The sequence below is a fragment of the Rhipicephalus microplus genome, chromosome 10 (genome assembly GCF_043290135.1).
Source record: "Rhipicephalus microplus isolate Deutch F79 chromosome 10, USDA_Rmic, whole genome shotgun sequence".
Lineage (NCBI taxonomy): Eukaryota > Metazoa > Arthropoda > Arachnida > Ixodida > Ixodidae > Rhipicephalus > Rhipicephalus microplus.
In genome coordinates this window covers 57,425,180-57,442,366 of record NC_134709.1, presented here as the reverse complement: position 1 = coordinate 57,442,366, position 17,187 = coordinate 57,425,180, and the positions used below count along the sequence as shown (strand labels likewise).

The 17,187-nt window shown below is 47.7% G+C and overlaps 1 protein-coding gene and 1 long non-coding RNA gene across 3 annotated transcripts in view; one reads left to right on the top strand and one right to left on the bottom strand.

Annotated features, from left to right (window-relative positions):
• Positions 1-17,187, bottom strand: part of LOC142774737 (uncharacterized) — a 56,790-nt gene that overhangs the window by 18,427 nt on the left and 21,176 nt on the right. The gene's annotated exons all lie outside the window — the stretch shown is intronic.
• The window catches only part of LOC119183802 (uncharacterized), a 43,005-nt gene continuing 31,213 nt past the window's right edge, over positions 5,396-17,187 (top strand). For both annotated transcript variants that reach the window (XM_075875702.1, XM_075875701.1), the window contains exons 1-2: positions 5,396-5,734; positions 16,993-17,064. In XM_075875702.1, coding sequence (XP_075731817.1) covers positions 5,631-5,734; positions 16,993-17,064 — 176 coding nt within the window. In that variant the 5' untranslated portion in view covers positions 5,396-5,630. The remainder of the gene's footprint in view (positions 5,735-16,992; positions 17,065-17,187) is intronic.

Here is a 17,187-nt window from a genome sequence, read left to right as displayed (position 1 = left end):
ACCTACCTACCTACCTACCTACCTACCTACCTACCTACCTACCTACCTACCTACCTACCTACCTACCTACCTACCTACCTACCTACCTACCTACCTACCTACCTACCTACCTACCTACCTACCTACCTACCTACCTACCTACATACATACATACATACATACATACATACATACATACATACATACATACATACATACATACATACATACATACATACATACATACATACATACATACATACATACATTTGTTCTTCATTTCAGAATAGGCAGAGGAGCGGCGAATAAAAGCTGTGTTTTGGCAGCTTCACGAGCCCGCCGCCCCCTTCACAAGGTTTCACGGCAGCACAGAGAGAGATGTGTTTAACACAATAATTCAATAATATACATCCTGTAAAGGCTAGATCACATAGAAACATAAGTAGATAGAAAGGAATCAAGCGGCAACAACAACAAAAAGAGCAAACGGGCAACAGTAAATAAGAGCCAAAATTGCGCAATTCATAATACATACCACATCATTAATATATACATATCAGTGACTTATTCTTTCGCGTTTACGAATTTCAAGAGTAATTTGCTTGATGCACAAGAAAATAGATGAGAACTAGTTGACATATAATGGTTGAGAAGGCAAGACAAGGTATGTCCCAAGCGTTGCATTGAATAGTTTAAACGCGTGGTCGGTACCATCCATGTCTTGCCTCCTCGTACGTCACAATTCTGTTTCTTCTCTTCCAGACAAGCAATCTGTCTTAATCACTCTAAGTTTTCCTTTTTTCCAATTTAAAGCGTACACTCAGTAATGGTTGTGCATTAGCACTGAATTTTCATGTGCTATTGGTGTGCAGAAACTTTTAGACGTTTAACTAACCCCATTAATCCTGATAAGCACACGTGGTTACAATCACAATTACATGGCTGTGTATCATTACACTGGCGAAATTTGAAATCAATACTTCACATGCAGTAAATGTGTCTGTTCATAACGATAGATGAAAATGAGGGTTCAATTTTATTCGTTAGTGCTGCACCAGTACATCTAAGTACATTTAACTAATCTCATTCTTCAAGAAGAGCCCTCGTGGGCATCCCTTAATTAACAACTTCGTCCATATCTTTATAGCGAAATGTGCAGATCACTGATTTGCATATGAAAAGTCCTGATTGGGAATCATTGACGGACATATGTGGTCTTGGCGCAAGGATGTTTTTAGAAATGTAATTGATTTGATAACTCATGACAAGCAATCGTGCATGACTATTTGACATCAGTTGGACTTTTAGACAAAGACAAGCCAAGGGGAACTCACCCGTCATCAGACGCTACAAATTTGAAAGGTTGTGGCAGGTGAGTCTCAATCGGTGGGACCTGGGATGCGAGCGGGCAACTTTGGAACAGGTCAAGCGATTTGCTCGTGCCGCTAACACCCTAGAATAACGGCTTAACCCTCGGAAACCTTCTTTTGAGGTTTCATAAAAATGATAATTTTTATCTTCCCATTTACATTCACACGGCTCTCTATCGTTTTCACCATCAAAATGTGCTGTGAATCAGTCCAGGTAAAAATATGTACAATGATCCACTGACGAATAAAAGCGCTTGATTTCGACGTGTTGCTACTGGGAGAGAAGGAGAAGTTGGCAGTCATCTTCTTCCTCACTTGAACACTAGGTGACCTTGTGGCTTCAGTACTTAGAGTAGTAAACTCAGATGATCTCAGTAGATGCATCTCTGGTGTGGCTAAGAAAGGAATATGAAACATCTCGGTCATCGTGCAGACGTGATAATGTTTGTTTCAATAGGCGTAACGTGCGTATTCAACTCATCCGTTAAAAAGTGGGGCACGATTCGTGTGCTAGAGGAGGAGGAGGGATATATGATGTAGCTGATGTTCAGCGACAAGATTTCACTGTTGGTGCGCCGGCCAGAATACTTTTGGCCCTAGTGACTGCCTCTGTCCACCCTGTGACCCAAACTTGTGTTTCCGGTTGGGGGCTCAGCAATGCTGTCTCCCATTTATGTTGAACTGCGAAATGCGCAGTCTGAAGATTTAAGGTTCCTTAATTTTAGGGCAGCTCCCGAGGATATAGTAAAGACAAGCGTGCTCTCTTTGGTAGTCAACATCTGGGGTAAGCTGACAGGTTAATGCATGTTACAAAGAAGAGGGTAAGGAAATAATTCGTTAGTAGTCAGCGTCACACTTCTATATATGCCGCAATTCCCAATGTTTTGTAGTGATTCCGCCAGATGAAGCTGTCGACTATCTTGGCCAGACATTCCAACTAAAACGGTGTGCTTTGAAACAAGCGTCAAACGATATGAATAGAAACAAAAATAAAGAAAAAACGCTCGAAAAGAGAAAGACAAAAGGAAAGAAAGAAAAAACTGGAAAGAAAAAAAAAAGGATCCCAGCACCGCACCTCCTTCAGGCATAGCATTATTGCAAAGTCATTCTATTTTTTAGGATACCCCTTTTATACTGCCCCTGGATGATATACATACCATGCCCATATGCAGCTTCACCAGAAGGTATCTTAAATGTTTTCTAATCGTCCTGCTGCAGGCGACCTAGAGAAAGTGCCGAAGCATTAAATCAGACTGAAAACCCACCCAACCCCGAGTGTTCTCCTGCATTGAGGGATTCGCCTGTGTGTCTGGCCGTAAGAATCTTAAGGAATGTAACACGATTGATGTTCGACGTGTGCAAACTTTGCTGTTTCGAGAACCATTGTATATGTCACGCCACCGAAGGGCCTTTTTCGGGTTAAGTGTGCGGACATATGTTTTCCAGGGGCCGCCACTTCAACAATCTCAACGCATATGCACACGCTGTAACATTTGCGAACAATGCGATATTCAATATAAGCCCTTAGAGATACTGTGCAGATTCAGGTGAATACAAAAACACCCAGCATGAAAACCGCTGTGAAAAAGTAGTTCGAAAGGTATTCTGAGAACGTCTCACAGTACACGTGAACTTGGCCGAATGCTTGGAACTAGTGACATCTTGAAAGCACTTATGGGCTATTTTTACTCATTAAGAACACATCTTAAGTACGGGCGAAAAAAAAAAGCGAGGACCATTTTCATCTGAAGATATAAACTTCACGGTTGGTCTTGCACAACAATCTTGTCGCACATCTTCATGTTTCAATTTTAGCTACATTTAGAATGAGAATTATGAGTGTCTGAAAAGAACCATGCATTACTTCGGCAATTTTCATCTTCAACAGGTAACATTGTGAATCCTGTCACAGCTCCTCACGTTATCGTGATCGCTGCCCAGATGATCAATCAGCACTCGTAGCTTGGTGGTTATCGCATTGCAGCGCTGGCAGTATGTAAACGCGGAAACATTCACAATGCACAGGATTACGTATATTTATATGTGGTAAATTTTCAAAATTAGTGTAAAATCCTCTTTTACAACGCCTTTAAGAAAAAAGAATATTTATACACATTGAATCTGAGAAATAATAATTCATTCAAAACTAAACAATTTTCGATTGCTTTCATTTAGTTCGAGCTTTAAGATAGAAAAAAAATTAAAAATCCCAAAATACACATATGCAGTAAATATGAAGATAAAAAGAAGCTCTCCTTCGATAGAGAGGTAAGTAATGCAACCTCACCGGATCAGTCTGCCCAACTTAAAACAGCTGCTTCCTCGTTCATTGGGGAATACGAGTGTCATGCCTGATCTGAGTCACCAGGTAAACACCTTCCAGGCGCTTTCATGATGAGTCGAGACTAAAATGCAAGAAATGCGTGACCACATTATCCTTGATTCTGTGAGAGCGTTGCTTGAAACTTTTGTTGCTATTTCGTAATCAAAGGGAATATCTGTCATTTAATTCGGCGTTTACAATACAGACAATATGGAAGGGGAGGGGTGAAGTCAGCTTCAAAATGGTGGCGCGAAGCCTCAAGGAAGTGCGAAACTGGGAGGCCATCTTTGCTTCTTTTTCACCTATTGTTTCCTACAGCACTTTTGTCTCTGTGTATTTGTATTTTTTCTTTCTTATTATCTTTTTCTGCTTCTTTCTAAGCTATATACCCCTCTCATCCAGACCCTTTTTTCTCCTCCGAACTTCACATCTATCCTCCTTACGGCCCCTTCGCTCTCTAATTCCTTTCCTTAGCAATTCTATAGAAAGTGCATTTTTCTCTGCTGGTGCATGCCTGGCTGGCGCCGAGTGGTATTGATGCTCGCCTTCAGATCGTAGGTAGCTCGCGTCTGAAGCCCGTTTTTTCGAAAATTTATTATTTTATTTTGCCAAGAATTTTTCTATATGTCCTCCTTTCTCTCCTACATCCGTTCTCTCACTCATCGGAGCTGTCCCATTACACCCTGGTGGTCTAGCAGTTATGATGCTCCAGTGCTCAGACCCACTGGTCACGGGATCGAATCCAACCCACGGCGCCCGCATTTTCGGTAGCGCTGAATTTATGCTCGACACCCGTATACTTCGCCGTAGGTGCGCGTTAAAGAACCTCAGGTGGTGGAAATTTCTGCAGCCCTTCACAGCGGCATCTCTCATAATGACGTCATTTGCGCGGACGTTCTATGCGGCCGATTATTACTTCATTGCATACCTAACAAACGGTGCAGGGGTTCTGTGAACAAAACAGAGGACGAATATAGCTCATGCGGGTTCATGACGACAACAATTTTTGTTTGCTGGACTACTACCATCAGCTCGTGTAAACAGCCCGGCTGATAAAAGAAGTGTTGAAGTGTAACACGCTCTAAGACCTCAAGGTAGAAGCCCTGCAGCATTTGGGAACATATTAATTTATACAATGAGTGATCCTACTATTTCAAGAACATGACGAGCCGGCGTGTGAAGGACATGCACTCAATGGCTTTGGCATTCTTAGTGGAGTATACTGATTTCTCTAAGCCTCTCAGGAAGCTTGATGCATCTCATTTGCTGTTGGAGTTCTACCGGTTTGTGCCCATCTTCGCTCAAATGGATGCTTTCAGCTAAATAAACGAACAGTTGGAAATCGTTACCTTAAACCGGATCGTGCGCAACTGGGTATGAACGAGGTTTGAACGTCGCAACGCTGCCATCTCGCAACAACACTACGAGCAAAGATGTGGAAGTAAGCGTGGTTAACAAAACAACATTTCGCTAAATATTCATTCATTACTGATTGGCGATCGCAACAAGCAGCCGGACGACACTGTGGACTTTGCCAACGCAGGTGAGAATGTGGATATGCTTGATATAGCAGCATCCAGGCAGCCTAGATTATCACGCTTTGTCAGAAATATACAAAGCCTCAAGCGGCTATTTATTATACACGGTTCGCGCTAGGAAGCGCATGCGCTGTGTCACGTGCCGATGCTATGCCTTCCTTTATGGCACAGCGCGGAAAGCTGCCCTTATCGTCGGTTGATGGCTGTCTGCGCTTTTTTCACCGGGATGAGCGCCCGTCAGTTTCCCACGTAAAACAAGGGACATGGCCGAAGAAGGACAACTGCCACAATACTTTACGATTGGTATCGGCAGCTTCTCGTAAAAACATACCGGGAAGACACGTCCCAAGTCATAGCCAGGTGAGAGTTTTGTCGAACACCTATGCATACACCCCGACTTGCCCATTTAGACCAAAGAAAATGGCCCATGAAGAACAACCAAGTCGACATAGCACGATTGGTGGTGGAAGCTACACGGCACATCCGGAAATGCGAGAGGCAAGCTCGACTCAAGAAAATTCCAGGTGAGCTTTTATAGAATACTCTCGTGAATTCGTGTACCCCGAATCACGGCACGTAAATGACTGAATGTCTTGGCTTCTATTCCTTTCCGGAGTTGTGACGGTTCCTATTTTTCGCATACGGCGTCTTCTCAGACCTACGATGCGTTGCGCAGGATGACTGCATTTTACCCTCTTTAGTATAGTGACTACTTGTGTGCGAATGAATAAATAGCAGCTTCCGCCACGTTGATACAATGGTCATGGTGCTTGGAGTGCGACAGAAAAACCATGTGTTCAATTGCGGCAATGCTGGTCGCATTTTGATGGACCAAAAAGGTTTGGGGCCAGAGCAATGTTTGATGAAATTGCACGCGAGAACCAGATAGTGAAAATTTCTGTAGAATTTCACTAAGGCCATATGATCGTATCATAGTTCCGGCAAGTCATTCCCTAGATATGCAAATTATTATGCAATGGTAGTAAGATGATGTTGCACTTTACATGTAGTCTTCTCACAAAAGCCTATACAGATAGGCTGTGGCCTTCAGTAGGCTGATGCATAGGTAGTCAAGCGCACGAGGATGCTTTCGCCAGCACTGCGATTCCGAATGCTCCACACAGGCTGGCGGGAAACGCGCTTGCGCACAATCAAAATCCGATTGCATAGCTGCGGGTTCAGATTGTGTTATTTAATGAAGTCTGCCACCACAGTGCCAGCTTGTTGCAATAAGCATCGTATTTTTCCGTTAAACATTTACGCATGCACGAGAAATTGCGATTGCTACCGTTTTTTTTTCTATTTTAGTCAGAACACGTATCACAATCTATGAAGATTCTGCAGAAATAAATATTGAAACTAATCGCGTACAGTAAGCACATAGTGCATCGACGATACGAATTTGGCTCTGAAGCGTCTAACGCAAACAGAACCGGCCGATAGTCGCGTAAGCCTTCACCTGCACTGTGCCAACAATCTCTTGCGCAGCGGACCTACGATGTAGTATACGCAATGTGTGGTCGTTGTCTTGTGGCATGGTGTTGTATACTGCAGTCAGCACAGTCAAATGTGGTCAGAAGCAGATAGACTGTTGCGTAGGTCGTCACCTGACAGCAGTGCCACAGCACAACCGAGTACAAGCAACGGAGCAGTTTTGCAGCAGAGCGTGGTGTGGGGGCCCTGTAACTTTTCTGCATTTGATTGAAAGAAACTACATGTGTGACAGTTATCGCATACAGATCAGTGATTCTTCAGGCTATTCCTATGTCTCACATATTCTGCATTGTTAGAATGAAAGAAGCCATTTTGGGAATAATCAGTTATTGCTAAATTGTGCTTCATAATTGTCGTGGACCTCTTCCCAGGTTGATTCACATATCTTTAAGTAAAGAAGAAAATGAAGAAAGAAAGAAATTTAACCTAAGGGCTTGTTTTCTTTCGCCACAATAATAATGTGGACTAACAAAAATGGAGAGGAAAAGATCAACAAGAGAGAAGGTAGGAAGAAGGCACATGCCCGGATTGCTACCCTACGCTGGGTGAATCGGAAAGGGGAGTATAAAGATGAGAGAGAGAGAGAGAGAGAGAGGAAAGAGAAGAGAAAGAGGCAAAAAAAGGATTGTCAGTCAATAGCCTGACGCGTATGCAGTGGTGGCACTACACAAAAGTTGAAGGTACTGACATAGGCCTGTAGTCGTCAAAAAGTACAAGACGACCTTGACTGCATTTTGAGCCAACGACAGACGAGGACGGTGTTTCAATAGCATCTGCATACAGAGTGGTCGACCGCTCAGTTGTTGCAATGCGTCAGAAAGCTTCTGTCTTACAGAGGCGAATCGAGGGCAACGGTATAGCAGATAACAATGTCTTCTTTGGTGCCGCAGACGTCGCAATCCGCGTTGTCGGTCAATGCAATGAGGGTTTTATGTGTTTTTGTGAAGGCAACCCCCACCCAAGGACAACAAAGAAGCGAAGCTTGACGTCAACGAAGTTTGGAGAGAGGTCGAAGTTCAGATAGAGGTCCAGTTGAGAATTTATTTGGTAGAGTCTCGTATGTCTTATGCTTGGGGTGTTCCACTCCAGCAGACACAGAATACGTGTCAGGTGGCGAAGTTGCGTTGCAGCGCCTGTCGTTGACAAAGTATTCGGAAGGGTGTGCTCTTCTTGGCGGGATGTGCGAGCCGCATTGTCTGCGCAATCATTGCCACTCTTCTCACAATGACCAGGTAGCCAATGATAATTGAACTCGTGGACTGTTTCAGTGACGTGGTGAACAAGCTTGACAACCTCATATGTTAACTGTTTGTGGCAACCTCGTTGAATGACTGACTGTAGGGCTGGTTTCATGTCAGAAAACACAGACCGATTACTCGGTCTCTCGGATTTTATGTACTCTAGGCTGACACGTAAAGCCACAAGTTATGTCACCGTAGACGTAGTGACGTGTGACAGCTTGATTCGCAGAGTGATTCCTCTAGCTGAAATCACCACCGCACCGCCAGAACCAGACGCTGTGGTTGAACCATCGGTGTATATGTGCACGTTGGGATTGTATATTGTGTGCAAGATGTGGAAGCTTAATTCTTTTAGGGCTGATGAAAGCGAATTTGATTGTTTTTTTGTATTCCTGGCATCTGAAGACGCACTTGTGAAAGTGTCGGGCACCACGAAAGATACATCAATTTTTCCGCAGGCGTAAAACCTGATGTAAACGAATCACAATGTGGATAGACAATTGCACTGAATTTCAAGCGGGGCCTCTCAGTAGCGATGGTTGCCAAGTGGTGGGAAGGATTCCGATCGCGTTGCCTGAGGTATGTACGCATCGTTTAAATGGTGATGTGCGTCACGATCGAGTAGTCCTGTGCAATGGCAATGGCAAGGGTTCTAGCCGTCGAGGCACAACGTGGTAAACCAAGGCATACCCTAAGAGAGTGGGCTTGAATATTTTGGAGTGTGCGCAGGTTAGTTTTGAAAGTGTTAGATATAACAGGTAGGCTGTATCGCAGGAATCCAATAAATAATATCTTGTACAGCTGTAACATAGACTCGCTAGACACTCCGAGACTTCTTCTGGCAAGGAACCTGAACAAGTGACAAATGGTGGTCAGCCGCTTTTTCACGTAGTGTACGTGTGGGGTTTTAGGCCGATTTCGCTCGATTATGACTCTCAAGAACCTGTGACTCCGGCTGGGTGACACCAATTGCCCGTTAATTGATATGCTGTAGGCGGACAATGACCTTCTTGTAAAAGCCACGACTGTTCGCTTTCCACTTGCGATTACGAGGCCTTTTTTACGTAGGTGGTGCGATGTCACTGATGCTACCTTCTAAAGTCGAGCGCGAAGTTGAAGTCAAGTCACACCTGGTGTCTGCGCACAGATGTCATCTGCATAAATGGAAAGTCGTACGCTGCCTGGCTGCTTGCCAACTAGTCCAAATAATGTTAGGTTGAACAATGTCCGGTTTAGCCCTCCGCCTTACGGGACTCCTCAGCTAAAGTGATACTCGGGTGTCGGGCCAATCTCTGTCTGCACGTGAAAATACCTATTCTGTAGGTAGCTCTGAACAAACGTATATATCTTACCACCGAGTCCTACTCCTTTTAATTTGTTGAGTGGCTTCGTGGATGACATTGTGGTAAGCCATTTAACCTCAAGAAACAGAGCAGCACATCACCGTTTGCAGGCCTTCTGGTGCTCTACATATGTCACCAAGTCAACTATATTGTCAATTGATGAGCGGCCTCGTCTGAACCCGCACATGTCATCTGTATATTGTCACGGGGTCGTGACGTGGCCGAAGACAGGAGACTTCGTGTTGGGATTTAACTGTTTATTTGGGCGAACCTGTGCCCGGTAAACGGAAAGTCCATTTACAGCAGCAGTCCGCACAGATAGCAGTCTCGGACTGATAGCGGCGAACGAAGCGTCGGCCTTCGATCAACGACTGACAAGCGGCGAAGTGCGTCGGCATTTATACTCTTGCCATCAAATGTTCTAGCGTTATCGCGGGCGGTGGCGTAGGTTCCAGAAAAATCTGTACCATTCGCACAGTGGGCGTGATCTTATCAAAATGATCTACTACAGTCCGGAACCTTCTCGAAAACTGCAGGCGCGGTTTGCGCTGAGAATCGTGTGGTGTTTTAGGACGATAACACAAACTTGGGAAATGGAACGTGGCATTGCCCCCCTCTGAAAAAAGGCATCGTCCCGATGCTTTAACTAAAGATTGATTGATATGTGAGGTTTAACGTTCCAAAACCACTATATGATTATGAGAGACGCCGTAGTGGAGGGCTCCGGAAATTTAGACCACCTGGGGTTCTTTAACGTGCACCCAAATCTGAGCACACGGGCCTACAACATTTCCGCCTCCATCGGAAATGCAGCCACCGCAGCCGGGATTCGAACCCGCGCCCTGCGGGTCAGCAGCCGAGTACCTTAGCCACTAGACCACCGCGGCGAGGCTGCTTTAACTAAAGATGAAGGTACAATAATAATGCAAGAAAGTACAATGAATAAATTACGATACAACAATAATACAAAAAAAACATTGTTAACGCGCATGAAATGGCTTGAGGCGCGCGACATGGACGACATCAAGTCGCGATCGGCGTCGTTGAGAGTTCGTGATGCCGTCGGGGACAACCTGGTAATCAAGTGGGCCGAGACGTCGAACCACCTTGTACGGTCCGAAGTACCGTCGCAGAAGCTTTTCACTTAGTCCACGTCGGCGTATCGGCGTCCACACCCAAACACGTTCACCGGGCTGGTATTCCACGAAGCGTCGTCGAAGGTTGTAACGGTGGCAGTCGGTCGTCTGTTAATTCTTGATACGGAGACGCGCAAGTTGTCGGGCTTCTTCGGCGCGTTGAAGGTACTCGCTCACATCGAGGATTTCTTCGTTGGTGACGTTGGGCAACATGGCTTCGAGCGTCGTTGCCGGGCTCCTTCCGTAGACCAATTTGTATGGAGATAGCTGCGTCGTCTCCTGCACCGCCGTGTTGTATGCGAAGGTCACATACGGAAGAATGGCGTCCTACGTCTTGTGTTCGACATCGACGTACATTGACAGCATGTCGGCGATCGTCTTGTTAAGCCGCTCGGTGAGGCCGTTGGTCTGTGGGTGGTACGCTGTCGTCCGGCGGTGGTTTGTTTGGCTGTATGCCAAGATCGCTTGAGTTAAGTCGGCAGTCAATGCCGTTCCTCTATCGGTGATAAGGACCTCCGGGGCGCCGTGACGTAGGACGATATTTTCGACGAAGAACTTAGCTACCTCGGATGCACTGCCTTTTGGCAGGGCTTTTGTCTCGGCGTAGCGGGTGAGGTAGTCGGTAGCTACCACGATCCACTTGTTTCCAAAAGCCTACGTCGGGAACGGCCCCAGTAGGTCCATACGAATCTGCTGGAAATGTCGGCAAGGTGGATCAATTGGCTGCAGAAGTGCCGCTGGCCTTGTCGGTGGTGTCTTGCATCGCTGACAGTCCCGGCATGTCCTCACATAACGAGTGACGTCGGTGGTAAGACGTGGCCAGTAGTACCTTTCTTGTATCCTTGCGAGCGTGCGAGAAACACCGAGTTGCCCTGCCGTCGGATCGTCGTGCAGGGTCTGCAGGATTTCTGGTCGCAGAGATGGAGGCACCACAAGGAGGTACTTAGCTCGAAGCGGTGAAAAGTTTTTCTTTTGTAGAAGACCGTTTCGTAGAAAGAACGACGCAAGTGCGCGCTTGAATACCTTCGGGACTTCGGCGGTCCTGCCTTCAAGATCTTCTATTAGGGCCTTAAGTTCCAGGTCGGCGCGTTGTCGTTCAGCGAAGTCGTCGGTAGTTATCGTTCCCAAGAAGTAGTCGTCATCCGGGTCGTCGGGTAGCGGTTGGTCGACAGGCGCACGAGAGAGACAGTCGGCGTCGGAGTGTTTTTTGCCGGACTTGTAAATGACAGTAATGTCATATTCTTGAAGTCTCAGGCTCCATCGTGCGAGGCGACCTGAAGGGTCCTTCAAGATGGCTAGCCAACACAAGGCGTGGTGGTCGCTCACGACTTTGAAGGGCCTGCCGTAGAGGTATCCTTCAAGATGGCTAGCCAACAAAAGGCGTGGTGGTCGCTCACGACTTTGAAGGGCCTGCCGTAGAGGTAGGGCGAAATTTCGACGTAGCCCAGATGATGGCAAGGCACTCCTTTTCTGTTGGGGAATAATTTGCTTCTGCTTTGGATAGCGATCCGCTGGCGTAACTAATAACCCTTTCAAGTCCGTCAGCCCTCTGTACAAGAACGGCGCCAAGACCTACGCTGCTTGCGTCAGTATGTATTTCTGTCTCGGCGAATTCGTCGAAATGGGCAAGTAACGGAGGCGCCTGGAGGCGATGTTTAAGCTCCTGGAAAGCGTGTTCCTGTGGCGTTTCCCACTTGAACTTCATGTCGGCCTTGGTAAGGTTAGTGAGAGGATTGGCGATGCGGGCGTAGTTTTTTACGAACCGCCTATAATGGGCGCACAGGCCCAGAAATCGGCGCACGGCTTCTTTGTCAGTGGGCGGCGAGAAGTCGGCAATGGCGGCTGTTTTCCGTGGATCGGGACAAACTCCAGACTTACTGATAACGTGCCCCAGAAACAAGAGCTCCTCATAGGCAAATCTGCACTTTTCTGGCTTCAGTGTGAGTCCGGAAGTCTTGATGGCTTGAAGTACAGCTTCAAGGCGCCGAAGATGCTCGTCGAAACTCGAGGAAAACACGACGACGTCGTCCAAGTACACAAGGCAAGTCTGCCACTTCAATCCTGCCAGTACTGTATCCATAACGCGTTGAAAAGTTGCAGGCGCTGAGCAAAGGCCGAAGGGCATCACCTTAAACTCGAAGAGGCCGTCCGGTGTTATGTACGCCGCCTTCTCTAGGTCTCTTTCGTCGACTTCAATTTGCCAATAGCCAGTCTTGAGGTCCATTGACGAAAAGTATTTGGCATTATGGAGCCGATCAAGTGCGTCGTCTATTCGTGGGAGAGGATACACGTCCTTTCTTGTGATTTTGTTCAGGCGGCGATAATCGACGCAGAAACGTAGGGTCCCATCCTTTTTCTTCACAAACACCACGGGGGATGCCCATGGACTCTTGGTCGGCTGGATAATGTCATCCCGCAGCATTTCATCAACTTGTCTTTTCATGGTCTCACGTTCTCGCGTTGAAACCCTGTACGGACTCTGACGGAGTGGTCTGGCATTTTCTTTGGTTATTATGCGATGTTTCGTGATTGGGGTCTTGGAATTTTCGATGACGACAAAAAGCAATCTTCGTATTGCAGGAGCAGGGCCTTGAGCTGTTCTTGCTTATCGTTCGGAAGTCTGGGATTGACGTCGAAAGCTACGGGAGGGGCTTGGTTTCCCTGAGCAGGTTCCGCAGAATCGGCGAAGGCGAAAGCACTGGTGGCTTCGACAATTTCTTTGATGTATGCGACCGTTAACCTTTGTTCACATGTTTGTACTCATTGCTGAAATTCGTGAGCATGACCGCTGCTTTTCCTCCCCGCAGCTCTGCAATTCCTCTTGCGACGCAAATATTTCGGGTGACCAACAGATGCTGACTGCCTTCAACGACGCCTTCCAAGTCAGGCGATTTAGGAGCGCCGACTGAAATAATGACGCTTGAGCGAGGCGGAATGGTGACTTGTTCTTCCAGAACATTCAAGGCATGGTGTCCTGACGGCGTGCGCGGCGGTAGTGCTTCTTCTGTGGATAACGTTATCAACTTTGTTTTTACGTTGATGACAGCACCATGGCGGCATAAGAAGTCCATGCCAAGGATGACATCTCTCGAGCAACGCTGTAGGACAACGAAGTCTGTAGGATAAATACGGCCGCTAATGGTGACTCTCGCTGTGCAGATTCCTGCAGGCGTTACGAGATGACTTCCGGCTGTGCAGATTTCAGGGCCTTTCCAAGCTGTCCTAACTTTTTTTAACTTCGCGGCGAATGACCCACTGATGACAGAATAGTCGGCTCCAGTATAGACGAGAGCAGTCACACTGTGGCCGTCGATAAGAACGTCGAGGTCGCTAGTTCGCCGTCTCGCATTACAGTTAGGGCGTGGCGTCGGGTCACGGCTGCGTCTGGTTGTTCCGCTGCTTCCATGTTGCGTCGTCAGGCCACCTTCGGTAAGTGAGCTTTCACCGTCAGGGCTTTGCCTGGTTGACGTTGTGTTCGGAAAGCTCGATCACGGCGTCGTCGTCGTCGGAGGATCTTCGCTAGTTCGTCGCACAGCAACCGCACCTCCACCGGTTGCTGCCCTTAGTTTCCCGGATACGTGCTAGGAGACCGGCCCCGCGTTGGGCCAGAGTACTGCCGGTGGTGCCGTGACGTGCGGCGGCTGGGCGACGGCGAACGCGAAGGGCACCGAGTTCCTGTCAGGTAGTCGGCGATGTCACGTGGTCGTTCTCCTGGCTGTGGACGCGGTGAATTGACGGCAAAGCCACGCAGTCCCATCTGTCGGTACTGGCAACAACGGTATGTGTGTCTGGCCTCGCCGCAGTGGTAGCAGAGCGGGCGATGGTTAGGGGTGGGCCAGACGTCAGTCCTCCTCAGTGCACTGCGCTGGGCCGCTGGCGAACGGTATGACGTCGGTGGGGGTGGTGGCGGCGGTGGCGTCTGTCGACCAAACTGCGATGGGGCGGCGTTTTGGCGTGGACGGGGAGGAGCGTTGTGGCGCAATGCAGCGGCGTAGCTCATAGCTTCTGGCTCGGGCAGCGGTTCGTGGGGAAATTGAAGCGATTGCCGAACTTCTTCTCGCACATTGTCGGCGATTGAATTTACTTGAGGCTGCGTCGAAGGCAACAGCTTGCGCAGCTGTTCCCGCACGATCGCTCGGATCGTTTCAGGCAGGTCTCCGGAGTTACTGGCTTGAGCAGCAGCGCAATCGGCAGTAAGGCGACGATTATACTGTCTGGTGCGCATGTCCAGGGTCTTTTCGATAGTGGCCGCTTTGGCTACAAATTCTTGGACGGTTTTCGGTGGGTTTCTCATCAGTCCCGCGAAGAGCTCCTGTTTGACCCCTCGCATGAGGAAACGAACTTTTTTCTCCTGAGGCATGTCTGGGTCAGCGTGACGGAATAGTCGGGTCATTTCTTCTGTGAAAAATGGGGACATTTTCATTTGGTAGCTGAACCCGGGCCTTTAATAAAGCAGCAGCCCTCTCTTTGCGAGCGACGCTCACGAACGTTTGCAGGAATGCGCCGCAGAAAACATCCCACGTTTGGAGCGTGGACTCCCGACTTTCGAGCCAGGTCCTTGCAGTGTCTTCCAAATGGATGAACACACGACGCAGCTTTTCGTCATGGTCCCAGTGGTGTAGGGCGGCCACACGGTCGTATGTTTCTAACCAGGACTCCGGGTCTTCGAACGATGACCCATGGAAAATTGGTGGTTCCCTGGGTTGATGCATGACCATCGTGGGCTGGGACGCTGCGGTTGTCATTGTCGCTGCAGTCGCGGTCATGGCCTTGGTTTTCCGCGCCTTGTCTTGTAGAAGCCCGTACTCCGGTGGTAGCCCTTGCTGTCGGCGGCTTGTTCGCTGCTCCTGGTTGGCGTCGGTGTCTTCTCCGCGACGTGGGCTGGGTTCACGGCTTGACGGCGGCGTCCGGTGCATGAACGAAGCAGCACCTTCACCAGATGTCATGGGGTCGTGACGTGGCCGAAGACAGGAGACTTCGTGTTGGGATTTAACAGTTTATTTGGGTGAACCTGTGCCCGGCAAACGGCAAGTCCAGTTACAGCAGCCGTCTCGCACAGATAGCAGTCTCGGACTGATAGCGGCGAACGGAGCGTCGGCCTTCGATCAACAGCTGACAAGCGGCGAAGCGCGTCAGCATTTATAATCTTGCCATCGAAAGTTCTAGCGTTATCGCTGGCGGTGGCGTAGGTTCCAGAACAATCTGTACCGTTCGCACAGTTTGCGTGATCTTATCGAAATGATCTACTACAGTCTGGAACCTTCTCGAAAACTGCAGGCGCGGTTTGCGCTGAGAATCATGTGGTGTTTTGGGACGATAACAAAAACTTGGGAAATGGAACGTGGCAATATAGTTCGTAGAACTTTTAAGTACTATTTCAGATGGGGTAAAATCATTCTTTCCATAATTTCCCCACAGAGCTTGCGAGGGCGATCGGGCGGTAAGAGGAAATATCCAAAGGTGACTTGCAGGCTTCGAGAAGTGGAATCGGGTGACTTGACTTCCACTTCTGTGGAACCATGCCAGTTTTCCAGGAGTCGCTGTATAACAGCAAAGGTACCTTCCGAGCTTGATCTCCTAGGTGTCACCGAGTGCGGTAGGGGATGCCGTCAGGTCCTGGCGCTGTGGAACGTCTACATAAAGCAAGCGCAGCCTTCAGTTCTTTTATATAAAACGAACACTCCAATTGGGGATCACGTGAAGATACAAAACAGTTGGGTGTCTTTGTCCCATTTGAGTTGTCCCCGCAGACAATTCATCGACAGAAACATTATGCGCCGTCAATCTCTTCGCAGCGTAAGTGAAGTGCCAAAGATTTAAATGGGTGTGCGTCTGACCACTCTCAAAGCATCAAATGACTTCGTGCGTCTATAACGTCGTTCTCCACGACGACGAATCGCTCGCTGTTTCTCGAGTTCAATGTGCATATCTCTGCGAGATGAGCTCCCCAGTAGCGAACGCGTGGGACAGTAGGACACTCTTTATTGCGTCCTCTAGGTTGAAGGGTGAGTCGCCAACATAGTCTTCTATGAATAAAATGTATTTTTACCGATCGGTGCACTCGACGGATCTGGAAGTCTTGAGACTTGGAAAGCCGTCAACCTTCAGGCATGTTGGAATGTAGCCCCTTGTTTAAAAATCCGAAAACCAGTGCACTCTTCTGGCGATTTGCGAACGAGCGTGATACAATACCCAAATAAATGTAGGGGATCCTTGTAGAAGCAAGTATTATAAACTTGAAAAAAAAAAGAAAAGAAGGCGTTGAGGTAACTCGACGCAACAAGGCTCCAATCCTGCGACCTTCAAATAACACGCTTAATGCTCTGGCACTCATCTACGGTGGCGGTGATTCCACCGTCAACATTATGGGCTAAATATGCGGATTAAACACGTGGAAGCAGCAGCCGGCGCAGCATGGTGCCATTGCGGAAAGTTGACCGATAGCACGTTCTTAAAAAAAGGAGATGGTTTTCTCATTCAATAGTTTAGTAATAAGAAACATTACAGAAATTGTTATACACAGCTATGAGTGAGCATTTGATCATAAATGCATCTTAACCATTTCCAGTTCCGACGAGGCTTGGAATGGCATCTTGAATGACTGGTACGAGAAAACCATGGGCAACCCTCCAAATCCACAGTATGTATCAGATATCCTTCAGACAGCATCACCACGCCTAAATTTTGTTAAGCAAGTACTAACACCTCTAATGTTTAATGCCATGCTTTCATAGGTCATAAAACGCAGTAATTAGTCGACTCG